The following is a 14,893-nucleotide window of genomic DNA, read 5'->3' as shown; positions in this document are numbered from 1 at the left end:
GTGACCAGTGGAAACACCAACGTCTTTTCTATCAGCAGCATAAGACTGACGGGACGCTTCACCAGCATAGATTTCTGTGCTGCCTAGATTTTTATCTCCATATTACTTCAAATGCATAAGTACCCCTCCTGACTTACTACTAGGGTCATGGGAAGAGTGTTCATGTTGTGTCATCAATGTGAAATGTCCTCCACAGGCTCATTTATTTGGACCCTTTGTCCCCACACTTTGTTCTTGGATAGTAGTGCTGCTTTGGGAGATTGTGGAACCTATAGGAGGGATTGCCTAACTTGAGGAAGAGGGTCACTGTGGGGGCAGGACCTGAGGCTATAATCTGGTTCTGGTTCTGCTTCTGCAATTCTACCTCAAGATCTCTACTTCCTGTATTCCAAGGTGTAGCAAATAGAATCCTGCCCCTCAGAGCTGTACTAGCTATTTTCCCCACTATTGATAAATTTATATGCTCTGAGACAATGAATCAAGATATATCCTTCCTGCCGGGAGTGGTGACGCACACCTTTAATACCAGCACTCAGGAGGCAGAGGCAGGTGAATTTCTGAGTTTGAGGCCAGTCTGGTCTACAGAGTGACTTCCAGGACAGCCAGGGATATACAGAGAAACACTGTTTCACCCCCCCACCCCCCAAAACAACCAACCAAACAACCAAACAAACAAACAAAAAAGATATATCCTTCCTATTTTAAATTGCTTCTTAGATATATCCTTCCTACTTTAAAGTGCTTCTTTCAGGCATTCTGTCACAGTGGTGTGAACGATAACTAATACAATTGCTTTATTTGTATAAATGTTTTCTTAAATGTATTTGTGTAGAAAATTTATGCCTAGATGCCAGTGGAGGCCAGAAGAGGGCTTTGGGTCCCCTGAAAATGGAGTTACAGATGGTTGCAAGCTGTTGTGCGGGTTCTGGGAATTGAACCCAGGTCCTCTGCAAGAGCAACAAGGATTAACTGCTGAATCACATCTGCAGTGCCAACTAATACAATTCTAAATAAGTCCTAAAAGGGAGAGGTTTTCAATCTGGAGAGATGGCTCAGGGCTTAAGACAAAGCTGTTCTGACAAAGGACTCAGGTTGTTTCTGGTATCCATGTGGTGGTCCACAGACTTTTGCAACTCCAGTTCTAGGGGATCTAATGCTCTCTTCTGGCCTCCATAGATACACTGTGTGTCTGTGGTCCACATGTAAAAAAAGCACTCATACACATAAAGTAAATAAACATTTAAGAAAAAAATTAGAGAAGGTGGCTATTCTCTAAGCAGGCACCCAAGGGAACTAGAGGAGGATTGCGGTTTAGATTTAAGTAAAGATCACTCTATATCTCCAGGAAGAAGAAGAATTGCCTTCAACTCAGGATATCCTTTTTTTAAATGCAGGGGTTTTATCTGTGGGGAAGCTCTTCTGACCTAGCTCAAGACCTGTTGTGAGTACTGAGAATAAGAGCAAGATGCACAATGCAGCGTGGCAAAGTCAACTGGAAAGCCGTTGGAGCATGAACAGGAAAGGATAGACAACCAGGCACAAAGTTGGCAGGATGGTCTGTACAGTAGATATTGTCTTCATATAGAACCACTATCTGATAGAGAAAAAACTGTGTAGGATTTAGCAGAACAGACTTTAAGTAGAAGAAACATGTACTTAAGCATGATTTTAGTAGGAAGTCAATGGATAGAAAGTCTTCAGTTATTTGTCGACTTTGCATTAGCATATCTATTATTGGAACTGCTAATGATTTTCTTAAAGATTAAAGAAAGATTACAGATGCATGGAAATTAATCAAATTATAAATAATGATATAAGGAACTTAAATTTTTTCTGAATAATTTAGCTTCCATTAACAGTCTGGAACAAATTCTTTAAAGAGAGAAAATTATTACTCCTTCAAAGATAGGAAAGCTTGATAGAGTGTTATGGATTTGACCAGAACAGTTGGGATATGAATGGCTTCATGCTATATGAGGAAGTCCAAACTGACGTTTTATAGAAAGAATAGAACCAAGTCTGTATTCTGATCTGTATACTGATCTGTATTGTTTTATATAAAATCACAGACACTGTCACCTCTTTGGAGGAGCTTAACTCTGTCTACTTAGCTCTGTGTGTTTTGTACCTGGCACCCATTTTCTCCCAGCAGACTAATTATTTCCTATTGTCTTTCTGTCTTAACCAGAACATCATTAACATGAAGGGCTTAACACCGTTGGTGGTTTTGTTTACTCAGTTATCTCAACTTTCTAGAGCAGTGCCTGGTACATTGAGTTTGTAGCCTGTGCAGTTACAGAGCTATAGACACACAAGCAATGGGAATAGACACACAGTTTGAGTGTCCTGTCCCTCTTGCTTCTATCTGAAATATAAACATGATGCTGGGTCAGATCAGATGCCATAGGAAATGGCCAAGATCTCATGTCTTTGCTTCAAGCACACCACTCTATTTTGGATTTATAGTGTCCCTCAAAGGATCCTGTATTAATAGGATCCTAGCTTATGGAAGATATTAGAAACTTTAAAACAAGGAACACAGAAAAAAAAAGTTAGGTATTTGGGGATTTCCCTGAAAGGAGATGATGGGATGTAAATCTACTCCTCCTTTTACTTTCCAAGCCAGAGAATATGAAACACAGAGAGAAAGCTGGGTTGGGTGGGCATACACTCTGTTGGAGATTCACCAGCCCCAGCAGGAAAACTTAAAGCATTTATTTTAGACATCTGAATTGAAGCAGGTTTGTTGTACACAGCTGAACAAGGAAGCAATTTTAGCTAATTTCAGATTAGCTAATCTTTTTATAGGGAACCTGAATAGCTGGAAGCATCCAGGAAGAAGAAGCTGTGGTTAATACTCTCTGAACGTGCTGTCAACATCCACACATAAGCCAGAGGAAGGATTTGCACTCCCATGTGTCTGCAGCACTGGAGTGCTTGACACAGTTGTGCTCATGCCAATAATATACATAATTTACATCCACTCAGGACTTCATCTGCTCGCCACACTCACTCCAGGTCCATCAACCAACCACAGGCTAAAAACTCATATACTGTGATTTGTTTTTTGTTACAGTAAATGAGAGCTAACTTATATAGACACTAAAACATCAATAAGTGTCTACCTTATTAAGTAGTATATATATATGTGTGTGTGTGTGTGTGTGTGTGTGTGTGTGTGTGTGTGTGTGTGTGTATGGCTTTATATAATCCAAGTTCTGTGTGGGTTAAAAGGGGTCCCACGTCCGCTCAGGACTTGGGCTGCTCGGTGAGGCAGGATGCGGGAGTTTTGACTGCAAGCACCCCATGCCCACACCGGGCAGTGTGACCTCACTCCAGGGGTGGGAAAGTGCAGTCTGAGGTACCCACGGACTGTGGGAGCCAGCAGGTTCGAGCTGAGAACAGAGTGGGGGCCCAAGGGCTAGCTCTAGCTGGGGGCAAAGGGAAAAAGGACAAGAGGAGAGCTCTGGCTGGGTCCCTTAGGGAGGAGAGTCTTTGGCTTGCTCTGCGGGCAGCTTGTCTTGGTGGAGTCCATGACTGGGAGCGCAGAGATGCCTCCGAGGGAGATTAGATGAGGCTTTTTAGAGGAAGACCTGCTCCATTGTTTCCCACAGCGGATCCTGATGAGAAGAGACAGTCCATGGTTTTAAATCATTTATTGTCATGGTGAAGAGTTGTGATAAATGAAACCATACCTCGCTTTCTCAGGGTGGGCCTGAGGTTAAAGACCTTTTGCAGGGAGGCGTATCTGAAAAGAGGAGCTCAATCGGCTAAGCCCTTCAGGCCTTTAGGTACCTCATTAAAATGGAAATCTGTCTTGAGGCTACATGATCTGTGGTCTACCTGTGAAGGGGTTTGGGAAGTTTCCCTTACATGACTGATGGCCACAGACCTATGGAGTGGAGAGCTGCGGCCTTGTGTCAGAAGCCTTGTGTCTAGGAGTGTGGCAAAACGCCTACCATACCTTGCAGGCTATGGTCACTTGCTGAGTCACTGGGGTTTTAAACCTAGCACAACCAGAAACCAGGTTGCCTCTCACAGTCCCACAGGTCTGATCATTTCTCTGTCATTTCCTAATTTAATGTTGCACCCTTGCTTGCAAATATCGTTTCCAAATTCTGTGGTCAAATGGCTTCAGCTAGATGTAATCACCAGAGAAAGTGAGGAAAGGAAAAGCCAGAGGATTCCCACCCACTTCATTTTCTCTTCTTTCTGGTTGGAACTCAGTGTTGGTGTTGTCTTCACTGTGAGATATTCTCCTCCCACAGAACCCCTACAGACCTTCCATCCACACCTATCTTATTAAAACCTCTCCATCCTTCCACAATATGTAGACCCAGTGAGGTAAGTAGGATCCCCTATTAAATTGTTATTTGCTCTCTTGGCATGATATTAAATCAGGCTGAATACAATCCTATATCCAAACCACGAAAGTCCTAATGTTTTGTCCCTTAATCCAGGTTGACATGGAAAATATATTACCTCCTTCCTGACTGATATGCCATCTACAAACTTCCAGTACTCAGAGGAGAAGGAATGGGGAAATTTTCAATTATTTCAGAATTAGAGGCAGGTCTAATCAACTTTAAAGTGCATTTATCAAATAGACCAACCTATCTCCCCCAGTTTTCTTGTGACTATGTTCATATCTGTGTTTTGTGAAAATGCTTTACAGATGTTTTTAGAGTCTAATATCTAATTGTGGTTAAGCCAACAAAGGAACTGCAGAGTTATCCAAAGTTTATTTTGTAAGGCTGACACATAACTTTTCCAGATACAGTATCTATCCCCCCACAATATGCTGAAGCCAAAGATCCCATTAAATAAAGTTCAAGTCCTCAGTTATGCAGAAATATAAACAGCCTGCTGAATGTCACTTGGAATTATATTATCTTTAGGAGGAAAGCAATATTCTAATATTAAACAGTGCTGACCTCTGTGTGCAGAACTTTGAACATGATAAAAGTGGAAATTCTGAAATTTCTTCATTAGAAGATAAAACATTATACTTTCACACAGCAACACACATACAAACACACATATTTTATCACTAAATCTGTCCTCTTTGTGGAGTCTACTTATAATTAAATAACACACAAAGAGTGCTTCCATGGGTACTTAATGAGACATTTGACTGTCCTTTGTGGCAGGAAGCAGAATAAGCAAGTAGAAAAAAATTGTCAAGTTTATACAAGTCTCTCACTGCAGCAAGTTCATCCTCAACTGTGGACATGGTATTTGTGGTTTTCCCAGAGGGCTTGAGAAAGGAAGAGCCGAATGCTATGGCAGCACATCTAATGTAAATCTCCCCAGATTAAAGACCTGTCTTTGTCCTCTAGAGACCAAACTAGTAGAACAGATGACCAATGTCCACATAATTACCCCAATTCTCCAAGCCAAATCAAAATTCTTCCTGTTTCTATATAAAAAAATGTGATCTTAAAAAAAAAGAAAAAGAAAAAAAGAATCTACTGGGAGCTGAAAGGATGACTCAGAGGTTAAGAGCACTGACTGCTCTTTCAGAGGTCCTGAGTTCAATTCACAGCAGCCACATCGTGGCCCACAGCCATCTGTAATAGGATCTAATACCCTCTCTTGGTATCTAAAGACAGCTACAATGTACTCACATATATTAAATAAATTAATTAATTAACTAAAAAAACAAAAAGTAAGAAAGAGTCAGACCTCTTTGCATTCTCTAGCCACTGACAACCTTAGAAATCCAAGCCACACCTCCCTAGTGGAAACCCTATCGTGCAATGCTGGATAATTTTGTAGGAGACACTGCCAAGAAAAGAAGGTTGTAGAACTGATTCTTCTGAAAGAATAGTAAAGGCCTCTTTCCACGACGAATGTCAACTCACCAAGAAATATGTGCTCTTACTGTGTGTCTAATTGTATTGTGATTATAAGCTATCTCAGAATACAAGGAAACCAGAAGTTTCTGTTTACCCACATAGAAAAAAAAAAAAAAAAAAAAAACCACCTTCTGAAACCACCCCTGAAATTTCCAACATCCTGGTATTTTGAATTAGTAAGTGATATTTAGCTGCATTTTTGTTTGTAATCAGCTGGGGTAGGAGATGGGGCTATATTGACCAGCATCCTTCTAAGATACTGCCCATATACATTAAAATGCACTTGAATCAACTACAGACAAAGGACAAATTTGAGAGTAGGTTAGGGGTTAATGGTTAGGCACTGGTTCTCGACCTTCCTAATGTTGAAACTCTTTAATATAAACCATAAAATTATTTTATTTCTACTTCAAAACTGTAACTGCTATGAATCATAATGTAAATATCTAATAGGCAGAATATCTAATATGTGACCCCCAAAGGAGTCAAGATATTCAAGTTAAGAACCACTTACAGAAAAAGCAGTTTCAGACACTGTAAACCTTTTGCCTTCTTGGCAAAAAAAAAAAAAAAAATAGGACTTGTGAATTTAGAAGTAACACGGAGTTACTCAGCACAATAGAGGAAAACAAACCATGCTTTGACCATCATAGAATGGAGAACACCCTTCTTCTGAGGAGCCAAAGTGAGTCTTGAGAGAAAAGAAGTGAAGAGGTGCTGTGGGAAGCATCACCCTACCAGAATTTCAGTAAACCAAACATTGCTTCCCCTCCCCCAATTTTTTATTAGGTATTTTCTTCATTTAAATTTCAAACGCTATCCCGAAAGTTCCCTATGCCCTCCCCCGACTCTGCTCCCCTACCCATCCACTCCCACTTCTTGGCCCTGGCATTCCCCTGTACTGGGGCATATAAAGTTTGGAAGAACAAGGGGCCTCTCTTCCCAATGATGACCGACTAGGCCATCTTCTGCCACATATGCAGCTAGAGACACGAGCTCTGGGGGTACTGGTTAGTTCATATTGTTGTTCTACCTATAGGGTTGCAGACCCCTTCAGGTCCTTGGGTACTTTCTCTAGCTCCTCCACTGGGGGCCCTGTGTTCCATCCAATAGCTGACTGTGATCATCCACTTCTGTATTTGCCAGGCACTGGCATAGCCTCACAAGAGACAGCTATATCAGGGTCCTTTCAGCAAAATCTTGCTGGCTTATGCAATAGTGTCTGCGTTTGGTGGCTGATTATGGGATGGATCCCTGGGTGGGGCAGTCTCTGGGTAGTCCATTCTTTCATCTCAGCTCCAAACTTTGTCTCTGTAACTCCTTCCATGGGTGTTTTGTTCTCAATTCTAAGAAGGGACGAAGTGTCCACACTTTGGTCTTTGTTATTCTTAAGTTTCATGTGTTTTGCAAATTCTATCTTGGGTATTCTAAGTTTCTGGGCTAATATCCACTTATCAGTGAGTGCATATCATGTGAGTTAAAAAGAATTGTCTTGTTGAGTGAGTGCATATCATGTGAGTTAAAAAGAATTGTCTTGTCGCTAGAGGTTTAGGGAAATGTGGAGGCATTAAGGTTAATAAAATGAAGAAATAGGCTATATTCAGAGACTGCCAGAAGTCTGAAAAGCCCACACAGTGGCAAAGTTGTCTGCATGTTCACCTGCTGCCATGTTTTGACAGCAGATATTTAATACTTTTCTTGGGGTAAAAAAAAGTATCAAAGAGATCATAATTTGCCTTCAGGGATCACCCAACACCTATTAAGATGGAATATTAGCTCCAAATTCCACTTGTAGTCTTGAACCACATTTTTCTGTGAATTTACACACACACACACACACACACACACACACACACACATATATATATATATATATACAGATCAAAATTCTTTCATTGTGTCTCTTAAAATTGTTTTTTTTTTTAGTTTATTTTGCAGGTCCACAAATACTAAAGCTAAGTGGGTAAAAGATGTTTTCTTTTTGAACAAGCCTCTGCTAAGTTGAGAGAGAAATTCAACCTTGGCCATTAGTGATTTTGTCACTAAAACATAGCTTGAAGTCCAAAGGAATAAGAGATCATTTAGGATGAGCCAAATGTGAATGACCAAAGATCCAGAGCACAGATTCAGTTTCCCCTGAGTAACATGCTCCACTGTGGAAGAAGGCACGTGAACTTTTACTAGGAAATATATTGGTAGGACACTAGGTAACTGGCCTACAAAAAATTATGTGAATCTTCTCTAAATGTCCCAGATGCTGTAGCAGTCTTAGACTTTGCATTGGTGGAGGCAAGAGGTCTGCTCACATTCCAGGAGCTTTGCCTAATTGTCACAGGAATTTGAGGTCAGATGTAGAGGTTGAAAGTAAATGGCTAGTGTAGATGGCCTATGAAGACATTGGTTTCATTCTATATTCCGTCTCTCCACAGTCATGACACTGTTTTCAGTCAATGTAGATGTGGCTTCTTCAAGGTCTTTAGATCCACCTGGATTAGGAGGGAAGAGGATGCTCTTTAGTCTTCAGCTATGTTCCAGCAGTCTGGAAAGCCAAGCTTTGGTTCTGAGACACTATGCCCAGTTAACAATGTTGAGTTATCCCTATAGTATGTATAGAGAACACATAGCTGAAGTACAAGCTTGTGTAAGTGTTTAGACTCCTCAGACACAGTTTCCTATTCCTTCTAGTGTCTCTTTATGGTGCAGGGAATGAGCACATCTGCCTACAGCCTCAGAAGCTGCCCTTCTTAAAGAATATTCACTTCTTTCCTACCTACAGTTTTCTCCTTAATATACTGTCCCCAACTAAGTACCTCACTACTTCCAGGCTTAAAAGCCAGAAAGAACCACTGCTAGTTGTTTTCTGTATCCACAGCACATTCTTCTACCCAGGCAAATCTTCCTATGAGACAAAGATATACAAAGGAAGCATGAAAGTATCTCAGCAAAACACCCATATGTGTGTATTTAACAGGATCTTTCATGTATGATTGTTTAAAATGCTGGTATTTCAAGTCTAAACAATAGGATCTTTAAAAGTAGGTCCCCTGGCCTTCTCTGGTCTCACAGTGACATCTCTACAGAAACTAAAGTTTGAAGCACAGTGAGCTTGAGGAAATACTGTGCTCATGCCTGTTGTTAGAGACACACATCTCACCATTTCCCAGTACTTTCACTTCATGTCAGTAGAACACTCCAAGCTGAGCTTCTCACCATCGAGAGGGCATCCAGCAGGGCAACTTTGGAATCTCATGTTGCTTCCTAAAGCCCATCTTCCTTGTTGAGCTGTTCCATGTCCCCACTCACCCTGCCCACCACCTGGTGGGAGCTGGAACTAGCCTGCCAGGACTCTGGTCTCAAAGCTTTTCTGAGAAGTAAACATCTGGGGGACTTTTTCCTGCCCCACCCATCACCCTCCAGAAGAATGTCAGCAGTAACCCTAGGTCAGCAAACCAAAGGCATCCCTGGTCTACCTGACTCCTGCCAGAAGCAGCAGTGGCCTTTGCAAAAATAACAGCAAGAGGAGGGAGGACCAGAAGCCCTGGCACCAGATGAACCTCACACTTACCTCCTGCTGCTTGTTTACAGGCCGCCCAGAGAAGGGAAAATGAGGTCACCAAGTACTGCTGCTTCCTTGCCACTGGGCACAGGTTACCTGTGACATGACGCCCCTAACTGGACACATTCATCTACTGTGCTGGTCCTTCTGGAACCTAAACTAGGGCATGTGATGGAATTATGGAAATTATGTATCTATACATATATACTTGCCACTATGTTCCCTTTATGCAGTTTCATGCATGCTAGGAAAACACTCTACCACGTGGACTACATTCCCAGGCTCAGGTTCTAACTTTTTTTTAATAGAGCATCATTGTTGTTTAACATCACTTTGTACCAGTCAGCAGTGGCCTCTAGTTTCTAGAGTCTGTTCACAGATTCTTATACATAAACTGGGGATCAGAGGGTCTGTATCAGGTTCCTCAAGTGGTGAGTTGTGTATTTCATGATTCCAAGCTCAGATTTCTGGCTGTCAATGCCCATTTGCAGCCTTTTCATGTGTCTACCTCACCAAAACCTCTTTAGATTTATCTGTCAGTGTCTAGATGGGAGAGAACTATTCAAATGTCCCAACATAAAGAGGCTCTGAGTCCTCTTCAGAAAAACTAGGTATTTGGAAAATTCTAGAAGTAAGTATCTCCAGGAGAACCAAGTAGTCCATAACTGAAAATAAAATATAAACTCATTTCTATTATTTTACAAAAAGTCACTTTCTGTTTACAGACTAGCTCAATTTAAGCACTAGTGTGTATATTGGGTGTGTTTCTATGTGTTTGTGTGTGTTAGAGGTGTCTGTGGGGTAGGCACTCTTTAATATCAAGCAGGAAAAAGCCAAGAATAAGCATACTGTATAAACCAAAAGAACTAGAGTGTTCTGTAGCTTTGAAAAACATTTTGGCCAAACAAAATTTTCTACCAGGGGCAACCTGGGTTAGTTCTCTGTCTTCTCAGTGGGAACAAATTATAAGCCCAGCCTATGGTGGCATGTTCTTACGTAGTTCAGCAGCCTGGTCAGACCAACAGAAGGAAGAAAAGATGCCAGTTCCTTTACAGATCTATAATTTTTCCAGAGAAATCTTGGGCCTCTAAGAAGAGCCTCTATAAACAGAGACTGGAGGCATATTTTCTTTGAAAATTAAATTGTAACATATTAAAGCATTCTTCAGTGGGAGGATTTCATTGGGCCACACTATTACGAATGAATTACCATTAACTGAATGTGAAGGCATTGTGCACACACAATCTCTCCTAACCTCCAGCAAAGGTCATGAAAAGTTAGCAACTGTCACATTTCCAGTGTAGAAACCACAGATCAGAAACCAAACAAATTTGCTCAAAATTAGTTTGAACTTCTAGAAAGTGATGGAAATTGTCCACCCCAATGGTCTTGACTACTCTTTCTGAAATCAGGCAAAGTTATCCAGATACAGTCAATGGTTGTGGGTCCCAGATGACCAAGAAATAAATTGTGAGCATCCGAGCTAGACAGCAGCTGCAGTCCTGATTCCAGACTAGACTGAGAAGCCCACTGACTGAGCACCACTGTCTCACTAGAGGGAAGAACACTTTTAAAAACAGAACAAGATTTGGCCTTGAATTCTATTTTAATCTTTGGTTATTTATTTGTACAATGAAACCAACAAGACAGTCCTTCTATGAAGGAGTTTTGAAGAAGGATAGGACTGGTCACTTCATGTGAGGTGCCTACACACAGCAAGCTATGCAAATCACTAGCCTAAAAAAATAACAGTCTTTTTTGATGCACTTTCTTTCTACTTCCCAGATATCTGCCATGTTAAAGTCACCCTGTTGTTAAGTATTTACATTCAATTTGTTTTCCTGCAACATATGGCAGCCCACAGTCTTATGCAATGCCTGGTTAATTTTTCTAGTTCTTTCCAAACATAGAGTAAAAATAAAAGAGTATACTCTATTTAGTAACGATTCTTTTTTTCTTTTCTTTTTTTTGTGGTTTCCTTTCTTTCTTTTTTTTTAAAATTAGGTATTTTCCTCGTTTACATTTTCAATGCTATCCCAAAGGTCCCCCATACCCACCCCCCCCCCAATCCCCTACCCACCCACTCCCCCTTTATGGCGTTCCCCTGTACTGGGGCATACCATTACCTCAGCGTGCTCAGACATTATTAAAAACAAATTACTCAGGGCAGTAAAGGGGGAGCAGAAAAGGCTGGAGGAGGGCATGAGGAGGAGTGGGAGAATGGGGCTCTTGTTGCCTCACACACGACATTATTTAGAAGTGGTTTATTTTCCTAATGTGACCAGATGGCTTACAGTCATATATAAAAACACCCGAAACCATACTGATTTGCTTGACAAATGTCTTAAGACCAGTTAGGCCAGACTGAAAGGGGTGTGTCTATTTGAGGGTGAACTTTGTTCAAGGGTTTCATTGTGTGCTGAAGGAAAGGAGCCCTTGGGGTTGGTAAAACCCCGGCCTTAGAAGGACAGGCAGTTGGTTGAGATGAAAGTTACAAGTTTGAATTTTCGCTCTACTAATTCCTGGTAAGGTGACATAAGCAAACTGCTTCATTCCTTCATGTGAGAGGCAGGGTTATAACTCAGGGTTCTGATGGGATATAAGAAAATATTATGAAAGAATGTGTAATAGAGCCAGATGCCTGGTAAAGTAAAAATTAGGCAGCATATTAGCTGACCAAATATATGAACTTGGATGTATCTTGAAACTTAAGCTCTTAGTCTCAAGAGGACAGAGATCATAGCCAACTACAAGAAGGTGTTAGACTTGAAATCAAGGGAAAACTAAATTGAGGGATATCTTCAGACAAATTTTCCCAACTCTTTTAGTTCTTTTAAAATTGTATGCATATATTTATTTTCTGTGTGTATTTGTTTCATTCTAGAGAGAGGGAGAGAGGGAGAGAGGGAGAGAGGGAGAGAGGGAGAGAGGGAGAGAGGGAGAGAGGGAGAGAGAGAGAGAGAGAGAGAGAGAGAGAGAGAGAGAGAGAACTCAGGTCTCCCAGTTTGGTGGCAATCACCTTTATCCACTGAGCAGTCTCAGTGCCTGTGATTCTTATTTTCTTAATATACAAAATATCTTCCCCCTTCTGATTTTTGGTGACACTGCATGTTGTCAACATTCATTTTCTTTTTTGTTTTTTTTTCTGTTGCAACCATTGTTAAGCTTGTGGTTGTGCTTTGCCAAATTGCTAACATTTGATGAAAAGGATAGACTTTTCAGCATATTCCAGTGGAAGAATTATAGCCAGACTCTGGTATTTTAATCTGCTCTGTCCATATACAAACTGTGGTTAAGGTAAATATCTACCTATGAGAAGTGACAGTGGTTTCTATAACCTTGTGCTTTTAAGTGTAATGAGATGGAAGAATTCTGCCACCATAGAAATCCTCAAACTCCCTTCACTGGAACAGAGTCTGAGTCACAGTCTCTGAACACTTGAGACATCAAAGAATTTCAAGGCCATGTGGTCTGTCTCACTGTTGGGTAAGTTAAACAATGAGACTCAGGAAAGCCCAGGTTCTTCAGGAGATCAGATCAATCATTTGGGTGGCAACTTAGCACATTTGATATGCATAAAGCTTAAATAACAAAGACTGTAATAAAATAACTCAGATTTTAGCTTCATTGAAGAGTAAATGTTTGAGGAAATTGGCCTTATGATCTTCAATTATTAAAAGAAAATTAAAGCACCCCTCTTTAATGTCTAAGTAAAAACATTATACATTCTTTTTAAAATTTTACTCTTCGTGTATGTATATGCATATGTGTGTGAGAGAGAAAGACATATACAACACATACACAGAGAGAGAGAATGGCAGAGAGAGTGTGTGTGTCTATGAGAAACTGAAAACCCCTGTGTCATAATGGCTGTGTAGATGTCAGACTACATTCAGCAACCAGTTCTCTCCCTCTACCCGAGGCAGAGTCTCTCTTCTCTACCATATTACATATTCCAGGCTAGGTGACCCATGTACCTCTGTGCAATTTTCCTGTCTGTTTTTCCTTGCTAGGAATGCTGGGATTACAGATACACAAAACCACACAACTTTTTACATAGGTTATGGATCTCAAACTTGGGTCACCGGCCATGCATGGCAAGTCCTTTAACCACAGAGCCATCTCATGGGCCCTGTGGATTCATTCTTACCAAAAATTTTAATACAACAGATAAATCTTAAGTCTTCTTCATTGCCTCTACTTTCTCAAAGGTGACTACTGATACAAGTTAATTGTGGACTTTCTGAAATGTTTTTTCCAACACGTATAATATGAGAGATGTTCATTTTAATGGGTATTCGTCAAAAAGTACTTACGTGATTTTATAACTAGTTTTTTCCCCTTGGTCATATTTTTAGAGATACTTATGCATCTCTTTACAGATATCTACCTTTCATTTTTAATTGTTGTTTCCTGCCCCTCAGTATGACTGTACTGTTCCTTTTTGAATCAGATCTTCATTCATCAATTTTCTATTGGCATGAGAAAATACCCAAGGAAATCGTATGAAAGAGCCCATGGTTGTAGAGGTTTCCGTTCGTGTTGGTCTGTAGCACAGTATATCAAGGTGCAGGACTGTAAGATGCAGATAGGTATTTATTTCATTGAAACTGGGGAACAAAGAGTGGAGGGAAGGCTAGGGTCCCAATATCCACTTCCAGAGCACATGCCAATGACCTAAATTCCTTCTATTAGTATCCCCCCCCTCTGCTGGAGTCGCCATTCTAAGATCTAATACAAAAGACTTCCAATAAAAATTAATGAAAAGAGATGGAGAAGGACATTTCATACTCACCAAAGGAAAAAAAATCCACCAAGATGACTTTTCAATTCTAAGTATCTATGACCCAAATGCAAAGGTACTCACATTCATAAAAGAAATATGACCGAGGTTTAAATCATACATGGAACCCCTCTCTCCTCAATGGATAGAAACTGAACAGAGAAATAATGAAACTAATAGACATTTTGAATTTAATAGACCTAACATATATCCACAGAACATTTCACTCAAATACAAAAGAATATATGTTTTTCTCATAGAACCTTCTTCAAAATTGACCACATACTTGATCCCAAAGCAAAACTCAACAGATACAAGAAAATCAAAATATCCCCTTGTATTTTATCAGACTGCCATGGATTAAATCTGGACTTCAACAACGAAAACAGAAACAACAGAAAGACTACAAACATTTGGAAACTGAATAACTCTTTACTCAATGACAAACGACAGAGAGACAATATCCAAATAAACAAAATAAGAAATGAAAAGGGAGAAATAATAACAAAGAGGAAATCTAAAGAGTCATTAGGTCTTACTTCAAAAGCCTGTACTTCACAAAACTGGAAAATCTAAATGAAATGGATGATTTTCTTAATAGATGCCACTTACCAAAGCTAAATCAAGATAAAGTAGACAATTTAAATAGTCCTATAACTCCTGAAGAAATATAAGTAGCCATCAAAAGCCGCCCTG

The 14,893-nt window shown here is 40.3% G+C and overlaps 1 protein-coding gene across 7 annotated transcripts in view; it reads right to left on the bottom strand.

The window, feature by feature from the left end:
- The window catches only part of Cd200r3 (CD200 receptor 3), a 114,770-nt gene that overhangs the window by 69,226 nt on the left and 30,651 nt on the right, over positions 1–14,893 (bottom strand). For 2 of the 7 annotated variants that reach the window (NM_029018.4, NM_027578.1), the window contains one exon: positions 7,760–8,344. The exons of 4 other annotated variants lie outside the window; for them this stretch is intronic. In NM_029018.4, coding sequence (NP_083294.2) covers positions 8,335–8,344 — 10 coding nt within the window. In that variant the 3' untranslated portion in view covers positions 7,760–8,334. Of the gene's footprint in view, positions 1–7,753; positions 8,345–14,893 lie in introns of those variants that run through there. One more of the 7 variants, XM_017317153.2, reaches the window with a different exon arrangement.

The sequence above is a fragment of the Mus musculus genome, chromosome 16 (genome assembly GCF_000001635.26).
Source record: "Mus musculus strain C57BL/6J chromosome 16, GRCm38.p6 C57BL/6J".
Lineage (NCBI taxonomy): Eukaryota > Metazoa > Chordata > Mammalia > Rodentia > Muridae > Mus > Mus musculus.
Note: the sequence above shows the minus strand (reverse complement) of the source record. Positions and strands in the feature narration are given on the sequence as shown.